The following is a 21,728-nucleotide window of genomic DNA, read 5'->3' as shown; positions in this document are numbered from 1 at the left end:
ATTGTTTAATAACCTGCTATTTAGCCTCCATGTATTTGAGTATTTTTGAGGTTTTTTATTATAGTTGATTTCTAACTTCATGCCATTGTGATCTGAGAAGATGCTTGGTATTATATCAGTCTTCTTGAATTTATATAGACTTGTTTTGTGCCATAATATGTGGTCTATTTTTTAGACTGTTTCATGTGTTTGTATTAGTTACAAACAAGAAAGCTCCTGTGCTCCCATAGTGCCTTATTGCATAGTGCCTACCACATGACTATTGTAACTTTTGGTAAACATGTCTGTCTCCCCTGCCAGGATGGGGCAGTGTCTTGATCATATATGTGAACACAATATCGATCACTGTGTCTAACACATGGTAAGTATTCAATTCATATTGATTGAATAAATATGTAAAAGTATGAGTGACAGAGAACAAGTTGTCTCCAGCTCTCCTTTTTCTCATTAGTATCTGAAACAAGCAAGTGAGCACTTTTTCTTCCAAAGATTTGCTTATACTTATTATAAACAAGAAGAATCTGTATTAATTCCACAAGGACAAGTGATGGGGATTAAGGAATAGACTTGATTAGGGAAATTTATAGTTGAAGGGTCAACATGAGAAGGCATAGGTTCCCCGTTCTCCCTCATCCCTCAGAGAGGTGAGATGGGTCCAGGGATTTCTGCACACATGGAAAGTCTATCTGCTACACTGCCTACTTAGAGTACAATCATGGGGGGAAAACTAGCCTTCTCAGAGGTGAGCTATTTTGGCATCTAGCTGCCTGGGAAAGTCAGATATCTAGCACCTGGAGACCTTAAGGGCCCAGGGGAAATTGAAATCCCTCCTACATTCATTTAGAATGTAGCTACTGGTCTGACAGAAAGTTGATTTTGGGTGCATTCTTTCCCATGGGGAAGAGGGGCAGGTTGTTTTTCATGTGATATGAAGTTGGTATCTGTATTAGTTTGCCATAACAAAATACCAGAGGCTAGGTGGTTTAAATAGCAGAAATTTGTTTTCTCACAATTCTGGATGCAAAAGTCTATTATCAGCAAGGTTGGTTTCATCCTATTGCTTCTCCCCTTGGTTAAAGATGGCCATCTCAGAGGACTTCAGGCTCATGAAAATCCTTTACATAAGTTCAGGATGTTCTCAAATCATTTTCCCAGATTTGTAAATCATTAAACCATAAAAAAGAAAAGTATCATGAAGATAACTTTCTCTGATAATTGAGCTCTCTTATAGTAAATAAAAGTTGTATTTCAATATATTTGGAAAGCACGCACAAAAAAGAGTTACTAATGAAAAAGTAAAAGCCATGGATGGAAAGCTGTAGTAGTAAATCATTTCTCTTTTGTATATGCATGGAAGAGTTAATTTTTCAAGTTATTCTCCCTCTTTGAAAGCATGTTAATAGGACATTGCTATTCCAAATACAGATTAGTATTATCTTTCCTCCTTAATTATGAGTATGGATAACATATGACTCAAAGCAGAAATTAGATGCTAAAATGTCTGGTATTACTAAATTGATTGAATAACTTGAAACATTCAAAATAATTATGAATTAGCTTTAAATTTAGACATTAGTTTAAAGTGCTTACATTTTAAAAAGAAAGTGAACAATTCTGATAGCTTATCAAGGAGAAGAAAAACAAGAGGCACTTAAGTCTTTGTGGTCTGTTTAATGAAGCATCAAATCCCAGAATGCCTTCCTTTAAAATGGCTTCAGAAGGGGTTATTCTAATCAGAGGTTTCACTGAGTGCTGTAATGGACTTCAAGAGGCACTGTGAATTTGTGGAAGGGTGTGTGTGTGTGTGTGTGTGTGTGTGTGTGTGTGTGTGTTGCGGTGGGGTGAAGGACTCTAAAGCTAGCCAGATTTTTCCTATCTGTAAACTGGTGAAAATGTTTTGAAAATTGTGAGGTGTTATATACATTTGAGAAATATCATGATTGCAGCAGGTTAAATTCTGTTTTTTATTTTCATTAAATCCTATTAAAGTTACTCTGAATCCCCATCCCACAAGGCAAGTTATTATTGATACTCTTTCTGTGTGTCTTCCCTAAGGTCCTAAAGGTGGCACACTTACTCAGCCCTCTTTTATTCCTGATGCTCATCCCCAACAGTTCTCAGATTCTCTAGAAAGATCTCAAAAAGATTCTAGGAGAGGAGGGGGGAGCCTTGGGTAAAGCTAAATTTTTACCTCCAATCTTAGGTGTATACCTGTCATCTTGGAGATGCCCATTGCCTATGTCCTTCCTTATGTCCTCTTCTAATTTTATGGCTCTGAGGTTTATGGTCCATGCTTAATTAAGGGAGTCTGGGAGCTGAGAGCCTGGTGTCTAAGAGCCAGCCTCTAGGTATACCAGGCAAACCCTTCTCTTGGAGGCCTTGCTTCCTGCCTTCTGCTTTGGGACTTTGTATCCCCTTTCCAGACTTGCATCAAAAGCATCTCGCTGTCTCCTCCATCATCCAGACCCCTTCACAAAAGGCAGGACAAGTATACTTTTGTAAGCAGTTTCTACCTTCTGACCAAAAGTAAGGTGATTTTCTTGAAATGCACTCTGCATTTATTAAAAAATAAGGAGAGAACAAAAGTCAAGCTATTATGCCAGCACATTATTTTTAAAATATAAAACACAAAAATAATGTTACTTTTCCTTGTTTTTTTCATATATAGTAAAAAAGCGATCAAAGAAAAATTTCACAGCTGAAGGCGACCAGCTATTTAAGATGGGCATCAAGATTCTCCAGCAGTCTAAAGGGCAAAGACAAAAAGCACAGTAAGTCTATATCCAGTTACATAAGCCAAGTTAAATTTCCAGGTTGAGAAAAAGAAGAATTCAAAAATTGGTTTCAATGTCATTAAAATATTACTGCTATAACAAATAAACATATTTGTTCATAGGCTTTTATTTTTAAGGAATCCTTCATATTATCAGCATAAATAAATAGAACCATATGTGAAATTGTGGTTCCTGCACATTAAGTGAAATGCAAAATTAAGGCACTTATCTGAACATTCAGGTAAAAATATTCTCTTTTGACTTTTTATTAGATACTAGAGGCCCAGTGCACGAATTTGTGCACCAGTGGGGTCCCTCGGCCTGGCCTGCAGGATTGGGCCGAAACAGGCTCTCCACCATCCCCTGAGGGGTCCCAGATTGCAAGAGGGCACAGGCCAGGCCAAGGGACCCCACCAGTGCACGATCAGGGCCAGGGAGGAATGCGGGAGGCCAGACTGGGAGGGACCACGGGAAGGCTCTGGGGCGTGTCTGGCCCTTCTCGCTCAGTCCTGATCGGCTGGACCCCAGCAGCAAGCTAACCTAGTGGTCAGGACGACTGCCCCCTGGTGGTCAGTGCATGTCAGTGCAGTGGTTGAGCGGCCTTAGTATATCATTAGCATATTACGCTTTGATTGGTCGAATGGCCGACCAGAAAACTGGACACTTGGCATATTAGGCTTTTATTATATAGGATTCCAAATAAAATTAAATTTGTTATTTAATTAGTGTAGTTGTTTTAGAATGCTTTATTCTCCTATGTATTTGTTCATTACTTTCTCATTTTAAAGCACTTTCGTGTATGTGATCCCATTTTATCCCCAGACTTATGAGTTAAGAAGTAAGGGAATTGATCCTCTCATTCAGTCATTCAGCCTCTTTGTATGTATGAAAGGCAAATTGTTAAACAAGTCAGTGCTATTAGAATTTACAGATGTTAAGCAAGCATGTCAGGGAAATACAAATTTGTCTGAAGGAGTCAAGAAGCCTCTGTGACAGCCAGTGTTAGCTGTCATTAAGAATCACTCCACATGAACAAAGAAGGTTGGGAACTATGCTGCTGCCCCACACCAAATTTCGGATGTGCTCTAGAGATGCATTTAGCCTCCCCCTCTCCCTGCACTCACCTTAATACCAGATACCTAATTGAACTTTCCTTTTGCTCCTGCTGCCCAGTTTCTCCTCTTGGGGATTGCAGCCCAGATCTTAATCCTATTTAATTTGCCAACAACTTTCTCCAGCCCTGGGTCCTGCTTCTTGTATTCCTTATATTACCTTGGACCTTCCTGACAGGGGGACCTAGATACCTACCTCTCCCTCAAAATCAAAGACACACAGAAAGATTGGTTTTGCAACCCATTGCTGCACCCAGGACCAGTGAATGGATATACTGCTGGATCCTGCAGTCTGAGGTTTCTCTACCCTGATCCATGTCAGTGCCCATCTAGTCTGAGCATCCCACCAGGCTATGCAGTTGCAGCAGCAAGCCATGTGACAGAGAGCTTTAGGGAGTCTGTATCCTGATGTCAAATCTATCCCTAGATGCCAGACATGTGCATTCATTGACCTTTGAGACCTTCTATCTTACTTGTGTTCTGTTTCCCAGGTTCTCAGCTTGCTCTGACAATTTCTTGCTTAACCTCCTGGCTTCTTTTTTATTTTTTCACTGAAGTCTACTCTCTGTTTTGCCACCCGGGACTCTAATGCCTACCTGGATGTCACTAGCCCATCCTTTTTTGTCTATTCATTCTGTCCCAGCCTTTTACCAAGAGCAGGCTATGTTAGCATCAGCCTGGAAAGGTGGTACATAAAGCTGAGTCTCCTGATCCTTCTAAACTGGTAGCAATGGCAGATATGTGTGTTTGTTCCAGCATTTGAGTCAATGTCACAGGTAAAGGTTAATGCTTTCATGTCTTACCATTACCAGAAAGGAAGTTATAATAGTAAAAATCAATCCCAAAAGTACTCTCTGTCTCTGACACAAGTTTTGACCTTGCAAGTCTCTCCATCACTGCTGTCATACAGATCCTTTACACAGATCCATTACTGCTGTACAGAAGGTGGCTTCTGACCCCTCAGAAAATGCAATATGAGGCAATCCTATGGCATCTATATTTGCAATCACTAAGCTCTCACACCATTTACTCACTAATTATAGGAGAAAATTACAGTGCCATAAAACTTTAGAACCTATGCAAAAGTGGTGGTGATGATGATGATGATGATGATGATGATGATGATGATAGCTAAATTTATTGAGTACTTACTCTATACCAGGTGCTATACCAATTACTTCCTATGGATTATTTCATTGAATCTTCCCAGCAACCCTATGAAATAGGTGTTATTATTATCCCTATTCCATAGGCGAGAGAGGCACAGGGAAGTTAAATAACTTGCCCAAAGCTCTGAACTAATATGTGGTAGAGCCAGGATTTGAACTGAGGCAGTCAGACTCTAGAGCCCTTATAATCATTAGGTTTTGTTTGATTATTGTTTTTCCATACAGCCCTGACTTTGATCTGATAAGAATATGTTGTTATAAAAAATTATTTCAGAATATTAAGGGACTGTTGTTCTCATGATAGTAACTTCCTAGAAGTGACAATCAGTTTTGATTATTTTCAATTGATTTTTATTATATTGTTATATATTTCAGAATTTACTTTATAAAACAAATGTTCATAGTGAACTTGGAGTTCACTATTTTAGGACAAGTGCCTCAATTTTTCACTTCACTTGGTATATATAATGTATTTTATGTATTTCTCCTTTTTATCAGCTTCCCTATTTGTCAGATATATTGAAATTTTAATCTTAGACTAATCTAAGGATAAAAGAATCTACTGGTCTAGAGGTGTAATGGACTTTAGCTAAACCATATTGTTAAGCGCAATGACAACTGGGTCCTAGAGAGAAGTATGATGAAAGAGGGAACAGAAAATTTCATTTTTTATTATCAAACTTCTAACCGGATATTCTTGAAACAGAGCCTACATATTCTTTGCCAAAGCAGCTGACCTGGGAAACTTGAAAGCTATGGAGAAAATGGCTGATGCTTTGCTATTTGGAAATTTTGGCATGCAAAACATAACAGCAGCTATCCAATTATATGAGTTGTTGGCCAAAGAAGGATCATATAAAGCCCAAAATGTGAGTTTTGGAAAAAATAAATCTCAAATAACTACATCCTGAAATAACTATAACATGTAAGAGGAATTGAGCAATAGTATTCCCACACTACTTCGTGAATCCAGACCTAGGGAAGTTACTGCAATGCACAGAATAGTGTAGTATCAGGGCAGGGAACCAGCAGCAGCCATGGGCAAATCCTTACAGTTACATTAGTGACTTTCAGGAATGGAACAGAACTGCTCTCTACTCCACTTTCCATGTCCATGTGTGTTCTGAGAAAATTTGAGAACTCTGAATTCTTAACATACGTTTTATATGTAAAGTATATTCACCTATACAAAGAAATATAGAACTAAATCTATTACCTTGGGATGATGTTTTCCTGGTTTTCACGTTTGAAATACTTAATAAGCTATATATATTTACTTTTCTACTTAAAAAATGCATTTCATTTTATTCCAAGAATAACATAAGCATTTCATAGAAAATTTGAAAAAAAATCAAAAAAAGACCTTCATAAACCAACTACCCTGATTCAACTATTGCATTTTCCCTTGATTTCTTCCTCTCTGCATCTTCTTTTTACACCATTCTAATCACAATACAAGTGCATATGTCATTTTGTTTCTGGCTACTTAATACTATAGCAAAATCATATTTTCATGTTTCTAGTCTTTTTAGTGAAAATATTTCTTCCTAATTACAAAAGAAATTCATGCTCATTACAAAAAGAAATCTGAGAATACAGAAAGTATGAAGAAGAAAGTCAAAGTTGTCTAAAAACTTCCCTCCCAGATATTTGTGTGTGTGTGTGTGTGTGTGTGTTTTGTTTTTTTACCATCCAGTAAATTTCAGAAACTATGCTTTGGAATCAGAAAAACTTAAGTTTGAGTCTATACTGCCACTTGCTTATTGTGTAGCTACGTAAGAAAACCTTTTTCCCTTCTTCTGCATGAGAATTTGACCTTCCGTTCACTCTAGCTCTGTTTCCCTGGTAATTTGATAGGAGTAAAATGTTAACTGTGTTTCTAGGGAGCATTGCTTATGATTGAAATGATCTCTGATTGGAAAGCTTCCTTTGGACCGGGAGGAACCATAATGAACTATAAATACCAGACAGTCATAGTGATTCTTACCCTGGACACTATATCTATGGAGTTGTTACATGGGGCGTGACATTTTTATGTCAGGGTGGCTCCCACACCCACCCAGTGTTAATATAAGCCCCTGGATCTGAGCCATCATCTAAGGGACCAAAAGATGGCTACTGGAATATTGTGCAAACTGCAGGGAAGATTTCCACAGACAAGAGGGCTTGGTACTGCCTTTTGAAACTGTAGTTCCTGTGTGATACCCAACTGAATAGACTATTGGTAAATGCAGCCTATTGGAGTCTTATGAGTCTTTATGTTTAGTTGAACCAGAAATTGGACCAGAAGACTGTGGGGCAACCTCTCTAATTTTTAACTGTAGTTAGGATAATGATAAAACACTGGGAACTATCAGTCTGCTCTCTGTGTCTATGAGTCTGTTTCTCTTTTGTTTGTCCATTTACTGTTTATTGTTCTTTAGATTCCACATGTAAGTGAAATCATAGGATATTTGTCTTTGTCTGATTGACATTTCACTTCCATAAAATCCTTTAGGTCTATCCATGCTGTTGCAAATGGTAAGATTTCATTTTGTGTGTGGATGAGCCATATTCCATTATATAAATGTAAAGCTTTACAAACTAGTCATGGGGATGTAAAGTATAGCATAGGAAATATAGTCAATAATATTGTAATAACTATATATGATTCCAGGTGGATACTACAAATATCAGGGGGAACATTTGTAAAGTATATGGTTGTCTAACCACTATGGCTATACACCTAAAACTCATACAAAATAATAGTGAATGTAAATTATAATTTAAAAAAAAACTGAGGTCTGTGTCTGTCTAGTTCACTGCTGTATCACTAGCATTTAGCACAGTACCTGGGACCAAAAAAATATAAATAATTAATTATATACTTATATAAATATATACTTATATAATTATATACTTATATAAATAATTATATACTGATATAATTAATTATATATGTATAGGTAATTAGTTATATAACAATTAATGATGAATTAATCAATGGCATTATTGTAGGATTAAAATAATATGTGAAGGTACTTAATTCCATGCCTGGAACTTTGTAATCATTCATTATAAAAAAAAGAATATAAATATCACTCCCACTATTATTCTTATAGAATTTTACCTATAACTATGTAGAATTTATTTTTGAAAATGACATATACTTTAATTGCTGTTTCCTAATTTGCTCTTTATTCACTTAACAATACATCATAGACATCTTCCCATATAAATATATACAGATTAATATCATCATTTTAAATAGCCATATAATTTTAATTAATGTGAGTTGTTGAATACTATTTTTACCCTAGGTAATGTTTTGCAGTTAAATATAAAATAGTTATATTTACAAAACAGTAAACAGATTTATAAATGTTATAATAAAATATGAGAGTTATCAAACCTTCTTTCTCCATATTTGGATAATCAAAAATATAAAGTTTCAAGACAGATCAAATTTTATCATCATGTCCACCACTAAAATGATACCACCTAGCCCTTCCAGTCAAGATGGTAGCTTAGGTAAAAGCGGTACTCAAATCCTCCCACAACTACATCAGAATTACAATTAAACTATAGAACAACCACCATTCAGATTCTCCTAAAATCTAGCTGAACAGAAGTGCTATATAACTAAGGATATGAAGAAGAAGCCACAATGAGACTGGTAGGAGGGGTGAGATGCAGAATGGGCTAGTCCCACACCCATGTGTGTTGGATAAAAATTAGGAGGGCTATCTCAAATGCAGTGGTGCCCCCTGAGAATCAAGGGGTCTTAGCCCCCCACGAGGGCCCCAGCTCAGGGTTCAAGTGCTGGGAAGAGAAGGTCCCGATAACTTCTGGCTGGTAAAGCCAGCAAACTTTGTAGCTGAGTGAGACGGAGGGCTACAGAAGTCCCAGGAAGTTCCTCTTAAACGGCTGACACACAGACTTATTCCAAGTCACTCAGTTTAGCACTGGGCACCAGGGACATACAGGAAAGGAGGAAGTTGTCTAGCTTTGGGGCAAGAGTTGGTGTGGGGGTGGGGGACAGAAATGGGAGCACAGGCCATTGTTTCTTGTCTGGGCTCTCCCCTCACAGAGCCAGCTGTCAGGCACTGTATCTGAGTTTCCATCAACCTCGCTAACACAGTTTGCCCCACCTTGGTGATTCCCTAAGACCCCACCCTACCCAACTTGCAGGCCCAACCCAAGCAATTCAGTGGCTTTTCCATACAAACAACCTATCATGGCTCATGCTATAGACAGCATTCCTAAAATATTTCAAACAAGTAGCATCTGGCCTCAGCATACTGTGTACCTCTTGCTAAGTGGCCCCAGGCACAGCACTAGTGGTAGCTGGACTTCGTTAACAACTTGGCCTCTCCTGGCCCCATCTCCAGATCACTTTGTAGCTCATGCCAGGTGGCCCCAGGGCAGGACTCCTGTGGTAGCTAACCTTGGCCTGCACCTTTTTGGAGGCCCCAGAACAAGCACACTTAGCAGACAGCTTCAGATCATGTCAAAGCACCACCCTACCTCCTCCACAGGGACACACCACTTGGGCAGACTGAGTAGAGCCCCACTGAAGTGGGTCCTGCTCAGTAGAGTTAGTCCCTACACAGCTGATCCTCCTCAGTGATCATAGCCAGCCCTTGTAACTTATCACCCTGGGGGTAAACCCCTCCCATTGATGTGCCAACAGCAATCAAGGCTCAACTACCACAGGGGGATGTACATATCCCACGCAGGGGGCAAACCAGGACCTACAGGACACCTGGTACACAAGGCCCTTCTACGAAACCCAGGAGATGTAGCAGGTCTAATACACAGAAACAAACACAGAGAGGCAGCCAAAATAAGGAAACAAAGAAACATGTCCCAAATGAAAGAACAGAACAAAACTCCAGAAAAAGAACTAAACTAAATGGAGAGAGTTTAAAACACTGGTTATAAGGATGCTTAATAAATTTAAAGGAATAGTAGTTGAACTTAGAACTTAAAGAGATATAAAAACAGAGATAGAAAACATGAAAGGAACCAGTTAGATATGAAGAATGTACCAGCTGAGATGAAGAATACATTAGAGGGAATCAGTATTGGAGCAGATGAAGCAAAAAATCAAAGTAGAGATTTGGAAGATAAGGAAGCAGAAAACACCCTCAGAACAACAAAAATAAGCAAGAATTTTTAAAAATGAGAATAGTATTAGGGGCTTCTGAGACAATTTTAAGCATACCAACATTGGAATCATGAGGGTTCCAGAAAGAGAAGAGAGAGAACAAGAAATTGAAAAACCTATGTAAAAAGTAATGATGGAAAACTTCTCTAACCTAGTGAAGGAAATAGACGTACATGTTCAAGAAGCTCAGAGATTCCCAAACAAGATAAACCCAAAGAGGCCCACCTCAAGACATGTCATAATTAAAATGTCAAAGGTTAAAGACAAAGAGAATCTTAAAAGCAGCCAGAGAAAAGCAGTTAGTTATCTACAAGGGAGTTCCCATAAGATTGTCACATTATTTCTCAACAAAAATTTTGAAGGCCAGAAGAGATTAGCAAGAAATATTCAGTGATGAAAAGTAAGGACTTACAACCAAGATTTCTCCACCCAGCAAAGCTATCATTAAGAATCAAAGGACAGATAAAGAGCTTCCCAGACAAGAAAAAGCTATAATAATTCTAACAATGGTAGATTCCACATAGTCTTCATTTATTTCAGATTTTAATTATAGATGTGTTTCATAGAGGGACTATAGTTATTAGCACTGTGCTACTAATGAAAAATATTTTAGTATCAATCTAATAATCACTTTGATAATTCTAGTATTGCTGTGTAAAGCATTTCATCTTGACGTCAATGCTCTTTTTGTAGTAAGAGTATAGACCAGATCTAAGTTGCTCATTAAGGTTGATTCACACTTTTGTTTGGTAGCAATTTGAGCTAAAATAATGATTTCAGATGCTTTCAAGCCTTGTACCACAATTAATGGAAACTTGCTTAATATTTTTTCTCTTTTAATGATAATGTCTTATGTAACAAGTAAAAGGAGGAATATTTAATTTTTAAATTCTTATTATGGAACCTGAGTAATTTGTTTTGAAATATAATAAAATATTCTCTATACTTAACTCCTTCCATTCAAATCCCAGATGCTATAACAGCTCCTTAAAAAGCACAGCACAATGGTTGAGTTCAGAATCCAGTCTTATAAACAAATCTAATTTGCAGAATTCGACCTTTAAAAGCCACTGAAAGTGTCATTGATGTCATCACTATTATGTAGCTTCTCTTTCAACTGGAAGCATTCTTTTCTGGATTAAGATCTTATCAGTCTATAATCCATCTCATTTCATCTCAGCCCTTATCTCAGAAAAAGATCAAATACCAAAACCTGATTATTGTAAATTGTTAGGAGACAATGCCCAGGTGTAAAGGAATAGGCCAAAACTGACTATAATCAGCATATCTACTACATAAGAGCCCATAACATCTTTTGTCTTCCTCTATTGCCTACCATGCTTTAAGGAATGTAAAAAAAAAAAGAAAAGAAAGAAAGAATGAACGAAAGTTGAACCCTCAAAAATTAATTCAAAATATCCATTGTTACTTTTCTGCTGAAGAGAGAGGGAGTGTCTCTGGAATGGTTCTTTGCAGCTGGTAAAATGATGGTTTTAGTCCTTTATTTCAAGAGTGAGCTTTATACAGAAGTGAGCTCTTCTCCACAGTCACAGGATGGAAATTTAACTCCTACACAACTCACTTCACAATTTCATGACCTCACAAATTTCTCAGAAGGATCAGGCCAAAAAGTATGGTAGGCTTTGCACAAAATAATACACTGTTGGTAAAGCATATTTAAAAATACAAGCTCAACTGAATAACACAGTATCTTAATTTTCTGATAAAAACAATCTGGCATTAGCCATTCAACTTAATAGTTGATGAAATATTTGTTTACTATCAAAGTTTCTATGTAAGTAAACCAGATTCTAAATTAAGCAGAATCAAAAATTGCAAGCATTTCAAGAAAAATAAGAATCTAATATTGACTCCATAAAAGGAGCTAATTAAATCATTTTAAATATAAACTTAGAAGGGTTACAGATGCCTTCCATTACTAATAATAGCCTTTGTGGTCAACTATCCTAACAATGGAGCCTTGGAGACTAAAAAGGAATTGGCTGAATCGTACAATTTTTTTTTCAGTTTATGGATTAAGTAGATTATACAAATTATACTTATAAACTACAAGTTAGAGCTATAAGCTTTGGGGGAACTGAACTCTATAGTCAATTCCCTAGTTTTAAAAGTAGCATAGTTCTTTGTTCTTGCATGATGTTCTCATGAACTAGATAAAAAAAATAAAAATGTGGGCTTTGATGAAGGTAAATAGACTGTAGACTAATGGATCGATGCCAATGTAAAAGCAAGTCTCTGGCAGTCCACCACAGAATTCTGCCTATGACCCTGTGCTCTTCAAATATTTCATCAACAATTGAGTTGGATGGCTAATACCAGACTGTTTTTTAATATAAAGCATGAAAAATAAGGCATATTATCAAAGATACGCATAAGAATGTGGAATGAGCTTGTAAAAATGCTGACAGGAATGATAAAGCTCCAAATGAGTAGAACCTTGAAAAGAATAGAAACACCAAAACAGATTTTATAATTATATTCTGACAAAATACAGTGTTATGACTCTATTAAGAAGAGGAGGGAGGAGAAAAAATGAGAAAGTGATATAGATTACCTGAATAAGATAGACAATGTGTGAAATATATAATTTAACAGCAAGTAGTAGCAGCTTATCAGGTGTCACAACAGTGGCAATTATCAGAAGAAAAATGCTAAAATAATTAAAAATCGTTGTTTATGAATAGAATAAGGAGTGACTTAGAAAGGAGTATGGTATTGATGTTTATATTATAAGCCTTCAGAAGTATTAGAATTTTAATTTTTATATACGTATGCATCCATTAGTTTGATGAAGTTATATAAAATGTTAAATTTATATATTAACTCTACCCTCAATAGAAATTGTGTTTAAAATAAAACGAGGATACTTAAGAAATAAAAGCTTAGAATGTACTTTTCTCAAAAGCACCTAAAGCGGAGTGCAAAGAACATCTTTTTGAGGTGAGTTCAAATCTCTTGACCCAATTCAGTTTCATCCCTGGATGCTGAGAGAATTTGTAAATGTCACTGCCAACTTGTCAAAGACTAACAATGGCAGGAAAAAAGCCACAAACCCTGGAGGCTGGTTGCCAAATTCATCCAAATCACACATAGTGTTGGTGAATTTAATGGAAGACTCCCCATCATATTTTCATGATGTTTGTTTATGAAAATCCCATAAAATGAAGCTGTACTATTTGTCAAGCAGCATGGGTTCATTAAGAACAATTTGTATTAAGCAAGCTGTTTTACAGGGTTGCTAAATTGAGAAATGGGAAACTTGTAGTAGAGATGATAATTCCATATTTTATCCATTATAAGACACCATTGACTATAAGTTATATACTTTTTAAATGTCAGTTATATACTTGTATCATATAAAAGTTGTCAATTAAAGCATAAATCAGTGTTTTCTTATTAGAATTTATGTTTTATTTCTATTTAAAGTTTTGTTTTGGACATTTTAGACATAGATTTTTATCATAAACCAGCATTTGGTTATATAAAAAAGGTGAATATAAGTTAAATAAATTAAGGTGTTCCAAAATTCTTCTCATTGAGAATCCAATTGAATCAGTTTAAACTTGGAAAACTTAGTTGGTAACTAGCTTTGTCCAACACGATATCATTCTCTGTACCATTAAGAATATCATTAGGGCCCACCCAGTGTGGCTTAGTGGTTGAGCATTGACCCAAGAACCAGGAGGCACAGTTCGGATTCCTGGTCAAGGCACATGTCCGGGTTGTGTTCTCAATCCCCAGCAGGGGGCATGCAGGAGGGAGCTGATCAATGATTTTCTCTCATCATTGATGTTTCTGTCTCTCTCTCCCTTCATCTCTGAAATAAATAAAATACATATATTTGTTTGTTTTGATAGTTTTCTTAAAGTTTTTAAGAAAAGAATATCTGTAGAGCATGTTCCTCGATTACCTCCAGAATTTCTTCCAAACTACTGACTCATTCTGCACCTGTTAATGCTGACTCCAATTTGACTAAATATACTTATTTTTTTCTTCAGTTGAATCACATGTTGCTGGAAGTTCAGTTCCAAGTCAGCAAGAAGTATCTGGCAATGTTCAATGTTGAACACCCTAATCATTATATATTATGTTAAATAAATTGGTCACCACAGATTCTCATTGTTTAAGAGTTTCCATCTATTCCTTGGGATTTGTCAGTTTCTCCTGCCTTGAGTTTCAAGGCTTGGCTTGCAGCCATTCATTTTGCACATAAATTAGTAATAGAAAGTAACACAGTTTCATCCACTTTGGGATATCTTCCCTTTTTTAGGAACTTGTAACTACTTTGTTTTGACAAGGCCATGACAGAAATATGGCATCCACAATGTAGTCCAGATTCAGAGAACACACAAGATGGTGATTGTAACCCAAAATATATTGCATGAGGAAGGCAGAATGGGGAATCTTTGTAGAAGAGAACAATTGAGGTACCAGACAGCTGCCCTCAAGTGTCTAAAAGGCAGAGAGTGTTGCAAAAAAGGAAGTGATTTGTAGAGCACCAAATTACTATACAGTTTAAGGCAACAAAAGTACTAAAGCAACAACTACTATATAGAGATTAATTTTGCTTAAGTATCTATTAACTTAATGAGCTTCTCACCAACAGAGATGTCCACTTGTATCAGTTGGGATTTTCTGAGTTTCAAGTACAGAGAATACAACCTAACTGGCTTAAGCAAAAGTGGGATTTATTGGCTCATGTAATTGTGAAGTCCAAGTTGTAGCTGCCTTTATAACCTGGATCAAGAGGAAAGAATGAAGATATGAGGACATACTTTCTTGAGCTCTTTGCTTTCTTTTTTTCTATTATGGCTTTATTTTGAGCCAGCTCACCCCATGTGGAAGCAAAGATGGCCAACAACAGCTGTAGATATCCTTCTCCCTTATATCTGAAAGTCTATGTGAGAGAAGCCAGCTTCTTTCCCAATTATTTCATCAAAAGCACTGGGTTAGATCACAAGCCAACCCTGAGTCAATTATTGCATCCAGGGACCTAGAGGGTAGTATGCTAACTAAAATGGGTCAGTCTGCCGAAACCGGTTTGGCTCAGTGGATAGAGCGTCGGCCTGCGGACTGAGGGGTCCCAGGTTCGATTCCGGTCAAGGGCATGTACCTGGGCTGCGGGCACATCCCCAGTGGGAGATGTGCAGGAGGCGGCTGATCGATGTTTCTCTCCCATCGATGTTTCTAACTCTCTATCTCTCTCCCTTCCTCTCTGTAAAAAATCAATAAAAAATATATTTAAAAAATAAATAAATAAAAAATAAAATGGGTCAGTCAGAGAAAGATGAATACCATATAATTTCACTTATATGTGGAATCTAAAGAACAAACAAAACAGAAACAAACTCATAGATAGCGAACAGACTGATGCTTGCTGGAAGGAGGTGGAGGGAGTTGGGAGACTGGGTGAAAAGTTGAAGAGATTGATAAATACAGATTGGTAGTTAAAAAGTAGTCCTCAGAATGTAAAGTACAGCATAGGAAATAAAGTCAATAATTTTGAAATAACTATGTATAGTATCATGTTTAACCACTATGCTGTATACTGAAACTAAAGCAAAACTGTAATTGAAAAAATAAAAATATATTGAAAAAAGTATATTTGATTGGTTGAGTCAATGTCAGGTGACTTCCCCTGGAGTCAGAAAAGAGTGAGAAGCCCATTAGTTCATTGAACCAAATGCACAGAGAATTGAAGGTGGTTTCACAAAGAGAATCCAGGAAGACAAAAAAGTATACACTGACTACATCTACATGTAAAATACAAACAAAATTAAAAAGTTAAAATTGAAAAAGTGTTTTCAAAAAATAATCACACAAGGAAAAATTTTAATGTATATATATATACACATATATATGTGTATATATATATACACATATATATGTATATATATATACATACTAGAGGCCCAGTGCACGAAATTTGTGCACAGGTAGGGTCTCTAGGCCTGGCCAGCAATCAGGGCCAATCTGTGGGGCGACCGGCAGGGCAATTGGGGCCCCCGCTCACAGCACACGTCTAACTCCCGGTCAGTCGAACTCCTGCCCATGGGGACAATTTGCATATTAGCCTTTTATTATATAGGATTTTTATTGATTTCAGAGAGGAGGGGAGAGGAAAAGAGAGAGAGATAGAAACATCAGTGGTGAGAGAGAGAATCATTGATTGGCTGCCTCCTGCATGCCCCACCCTGGGGATCAAGCCTGCAACCCAGGCATGTGCCCTGACCAGGAATCAAACTGTGATCTTCTGGCTCACAGGTCAAAGCTCAACCACTGAGCCATGCTGGCCGGATGTTAATTTATTTTTTAAAATATAAATGATACTACATTCTTTAACTAGAAGCAATAAAACTAAAAGTTAATGACAAAAAGATATTTTAAAATTTAGCTTATACATTCTAAGTCTCCTAGTTTTTAGCAAATAGAGATAAAAGAGAAACTGAAATGACATATTAAAACTCAACAATGATAATAACACTACATATAAAAGTTATGATATACAGCTAAAGCAGTGGTCGGCAAACTGCGGCTCGCGAGCCACATGTGGCTCTTTGGCCCCTTGAGTATGGCCACGAAGTTTCAATCGCACTGTACGTGTGCACCCTTACGTGGTATTTTGTGGAAGAGCCACACTCAAGGGGCCACAGTTTGCCAACCACTGAGCTAAAGCCATATGCAGAGAAAAATATACAGCTTTAAATGTTTTAATAAACAAGAAACAAGTTTATATCTCAAAAAGCTAAAAGAAAAAACAGCAAAATAACAGTACAAAAGAAAACAGTATTTTAATAACTTTTTCAGATAATTGTATATATTCTTCTTTAGTTCCTCACCAAAACTCAACATTTATTGATAACTTTTTAAAGGTTAGCTGCAATGTGGAATCTGAAATCCTATCAATGAACTTTTCCTACTTCTTATATTTAAATTTACTGGTCTATCTTGCATTTTGAATGGAAATTTTTTACTCATATATGATTTCATAACATCATACAGTGATCATTTAGAAAATATTGGTTCTCCAAGTTATGCAAATCTTTCAATTTGACAAATTTCATTATATGGTATCAAAAAATCATGTATGCTAATATTGCCATTAATATCATCAAAAGTCTTTAATGGGGTATCAAGCTCATAGTATCAGATACAAGTTTTCCAAATTTCAGGGTTTTTTTCTTACAAGCTTAAATTCATGATTGACAAGTACTTTTAATTGTTTTGTTGAAGTGCCCAGCTTGCTTTATTCATTTCTAGGAAAATGTCTGCCAATCTAAATGAACATAATCCAGTTCATTGTTCCTTCAAGTAAAGATGGTGTTCCATGAAAAAAGTGGCTAGTTCAGCTTGCAACTCAAACAAGCATTTCAAGAATTTCTTTTAAATACTCAGCATATTTTACTATCAGAAGTGCTTTATATCTGCTCATGTAGAATATTAAAAAGACATGTATTTCAGAGTTGAGATAATAAAAATAATGCTCTTACTGCCTTATCACAAACATTCTGAAATGAAACTAGCATATTTTCCTGTGAGTGTAATGTATGAAAAATAATAATATAAATGGAGGTTTGGGGCACTTCCTTGATTCATGCTAACATGCTACCAGTTTTACTTACCATTGCTCTTCAACAGTAGTGTTAATGTCACCATGAGAAGAAACACAAATACTGTCTTTGAAGTATAAAAATCATTTTGACCTTGAAGACCTGCTGAAAGGACTTGATGTTCCAAGTCATTACAAACTATACTTTGATAACTACAGAGTTAGGATATAGGTTTAGTTGAGTATAACTGAGACCCAAAATAAAATGACTTACACAAAACAGAATTGTATTTTCCCTGCAGTTCAATTTGAGTGGAGAAGGTGGCTCTGCTCAGTAGTAAAGTCATCAGGAACTCAGACTCCTATTTGGTGACTTTGCCATCTTTAGGATAGGCTCTTTTTTGCACTGTCCAAGTTGGCTCACCATCATGTCAGCATTCTAGCTAATAGGAAGAGGAAGAGGAGAAAGGGAAGGCACACCTTTACAAACATGTTGTGGAAGTTGTTTCCATCAGTGTCACTCGTGTCTATTGGTAATAACCACATGGGCACATCTGACTGCTAACTACGGAGCCTAAGGAACACATTAAGTTAAATCATGGCATTGCTATTTATTTGACCTACGACACAATCAAATTCTTATGGTTCAACCTTAGTGTTTTGATTGCCACATCCTCAGCTGTAAATCAAGAGTTCTTTTACTGTAGAACAGTGGTTCTCAACCTTCCTAATGCCACGACCCTTTAATACAGTTCTTCATGTTGTGGTGACCCCCAACCATAAAATTATTTTCGTTGCTACTTCATAACTGTAATTTTGCTACTGTTATGAATCTTAATGTAAATATCTGATATTCAGGATGTATTTTCATTGTTACAGATTGAACATAATTAAAGCATAGTGATTAATCACAAAAACAATATGTAATTATATATGTGTTTTCCGATGGTCTTAGGCGACGCCTGGGAAAGGGTCGTTTGACCCCCAACGGGGTCGCGACCCACAGGTTGAGAACCGCTGCTCTAGAAGGAGGGGGAATCCTAAGGTACAACCAACAACCCCTGCCACAGTTTTTTCAGTAAGAGGAATTTAATTTTATTTTTAAGAGTTTACCCTTGGTGTAGTGCATTTTATGGGTTTGGACAAACATATATATATATTTTTTTGTCCACATTTATGGTATCATGTATTCACTACCCTTCAAAATCCTCTGTACTTCACCTATTCATTCCTCCCTTTTCACCCTCTGTAAACCACTGGTCTTCCTACTGTCTGCAGTTTGTCTTTTCCAGAATGTCATATAGTTTGGAATCATGGAGAATGTAGCGTTTTCAGATTGTCTTCTTTCACTTAGTAATATTCATTTATGTTTCCTCCATATCTTTTCATGGCTCAGTAGCTCATTTCTTGTTAACACTGAGTAATATTCTATTGTAGAGATATATCAGTTTACTTATTTATTCAGCTACTGAAGGATATCTTGATTGATTCCAAGTTTTGGCAATTGTGAATAAAGCTGCCATGAACATCTGTGTCCAAGTTTTTGTGTGAACATAAGTTTTTATCTCATGTGGGTAAATTCCAAGGAGTGTGATTAATGGATCATATGGTAAGAGAATGTTTAGTTTTATTATTGTTTATGTTTAGTTTCGTAAGAAACTTCTAAACTGTCTTCCAAAGTGACTATACCTTTTACATTCTTACCAATCATGAGTGAGAGTTCCTGTTGCTCCACATCCTCACTAACATTTAATGTTATCAGTGCTTTGGATTTGGGTCATTTAATTTCATTTCATTTTTTAAAAAGCATTTTTGTCCACTTCTCACTCCATTGTCTCCCTCCAATGACTAATCAAGCTAAAATGCTGATCTTAGCACCTAATGTGCAAGTAAGCATTATTTTCATCCCAATACACAACAGTGGGTTAGTAAATACACAATCTGAGAAGGTAGCATGAAGACATGTTATATTCAGTTTTACTGATGTGAAATACAGAACAAATGGCATGTGTAGATTCCAGAAAAGTCACTCTGAGGATTTATTATTGATATTCGTTTTGTTCTGTAAGGAAAACTTGAGAAATCTTATTTTTAAAACTTTAAAACTTCTGTATAGTGGTGTAATCAGTATTGAAAGGCAAGCAGTAAACTGTGATGTAATATTAACCAAAATATATAACAGACAAATGACTAATAACTAATACATATAGTTTATATGAAGTTCCTACACAACAATAAGAAGAGATACATAAACCTAGTAGTAACAGTCAAAGGATATGAATATGCAAATGACAGAAGAAATTAAATGGCTAGTAAATAAGAAAAGATACTCAACCTCATCAGAAATTCGGGAAACCCTAATTTAAATAAGATTTTTTTTTATACATTAGATTGATAAAACTGAAAAATTGAAGATCATTGATATCCAGTGTTGGTGAGATTATGAAGGAATGGGTAATTCACATACTTTTGGTAAGAGCGTAAATTTGTATAACACTTTGGTAGGCAATTTGGCAGTACCTATTAACATTTTCACTGCAGAAGCACTTTGACTCAGCAATTCCATTTCCAGTTATTTGTTCTAACAAATATATACCTGGCCTGGCCAGTGTGGCGCAGTGGTTGAGTGTCAACCTATGGACTAACCAGGATGAAACGGTTCAATTCCCAGTCAGGACACATGTCCAGGTTGTGGGCTCAATCCCCAGTGTGCAGTCTGCAGGAGGCAACCGATCATTGATTCTCTCTCATCATTGATGTTTCTCTCTCTCTCTCTCTCTCTCTCTCTCTCTCTCTCTCTCTCCCATCCCTTCCTCTCTGAAATCAATAAAAAATATATTAAATATATATATTTGCAAGTACAAGAATTGCAATGTTTTTTGTAAGAGCTGAAAATTTTAAATACCCTAAATGGCTAACAGTAGAGAAATGGCTATGTTATGAAGTTATAGCATGTCTACCTGTAAGTATTGGCAGGACGAAATCTCCAAAATGTATAAAAAATTAAAAATATATATTTATTTTATGAAAGTTTGGTGACACTTGGAATACATACACTAAAATGTATCCACAATGTTTAAGAATAGTAAACAAATTGGGAGTATAATAATGAGGGGAGACTTGCTCCATGAAGTATCAAGACATACTTTAAGCTGCATTAATCAACATAATTGCAAACCACATTTTGTTTATTCATTCATCCTCTGATTATGGACATTTGAGTTGCTTACAACTTTAGCTATTGTAAATAATGCTGCTATAAACATGGGTATACAAATATTTCTTTGAGATCCTGTTTTCAATTCTTTTGGATATATATCCAAAAGTGGAATTGCAGAATCATATTGTAATTCTGTTTAACTTTTTGAGGAATCATGATGTTGCTTTCCCCAGTGACTGCACTTTTACATTCCCACAAATGGTACACAAGGGTTCTTGTCTCTTCATATCCTTGTTAACACTTCCTATCTCCTAGTTTTGCTTGTTTGTTTTGATAGTAGCCATTCTAATGGATATGATGTTATCTGATTATATTTTTTATTTGCATTTCCCTAATGGTTAGTGATGTTCAGTATCTTTTTATGTGTTTATTGGGTATATATCCTATATAATAAAAGAGAAACATGGTAATTGGCGTACGACCGCTACCCTTCCCATTGGCTAATCAGGGCAACATGCAAATTAACTGCCAGCCAAGATGGTGGCTGGCAGCCAGGCAGCTTGAAACTAACATGAGACTTGCTTGCTTCAGTGACGGAGGACTCCAACGTTCCCTGCCTGCCCCTGCAGGCCTCTGAGCTGCAACTCTGAGCAACTATGTAACAAATATAGAAGCTAAACAAAACCCCAGAAACCTCCTTTAGTCCGCCGGGCTTCAGCCAGCAGGATCGCAACATTGTAAGCAAAGGCCAGAAACCTACTTTCAGCAGCGGAGGCCTAAGAGCTGGAGACAAG

At 36.5% G+C, this 21,728-nt stretch overlaps 1 protein-coding gene across 3 annotated transcripts in view; it reads left to right on the top strand.

Moving 5' to 3' along the window:
* Positions 1 to 21,728, top strand: part of SEL1L2 (SEL1L2 adaptor subunit of ERAD E3 ligase) — a 63,207-nt gene that overhangs the window by 8,453 nt on the left and 33,026 nt on the right. The window contains exons 2-3 of one of the 3 annotated variants that reach the window (XM_036323321.1): positions 2,669 to 2,771; positions 5,762 to 5,924. In XM_036323321.1, coding sequence (XP_036179214.1) covers positions 2,722 to 2,771; positions 5,762 to 5,924 — 213 coding nt within the window. In that variant the 5' untranslated portion in view covers positions 2,669 to 2,721. Of the gene's footprint in view, positions 1 to 2,668; positions 2,772 to 5,761; positions 5,925 to 21,728 lie in introns of those variants that run through there. The other 2 variants (XM_036323320.1, XM_036323319.1) reach the window with 2 other exon arrangements.

This window comes from Myotis myotis, unplaced genomic scaffold (assembly GCF_014108235.1).
Source record: "Myotis myotis isolate mMyoMyo1 unplaced genomic scaffold, mMyoMyo1.p scaffold_m19_p_9, whole genome shotgun sequence".
In the NCBI taxonomy this organism is placed as follows: domain Eukaryota; kingdom Metazoa; phylum Chordata; class Mammalia; order Chiroptera; family Vespertilionidae; genus Myotis; species Myotis myotis.
This window is presented reverse-complemented; position numbering and strand designations above follow the sequence as displayed.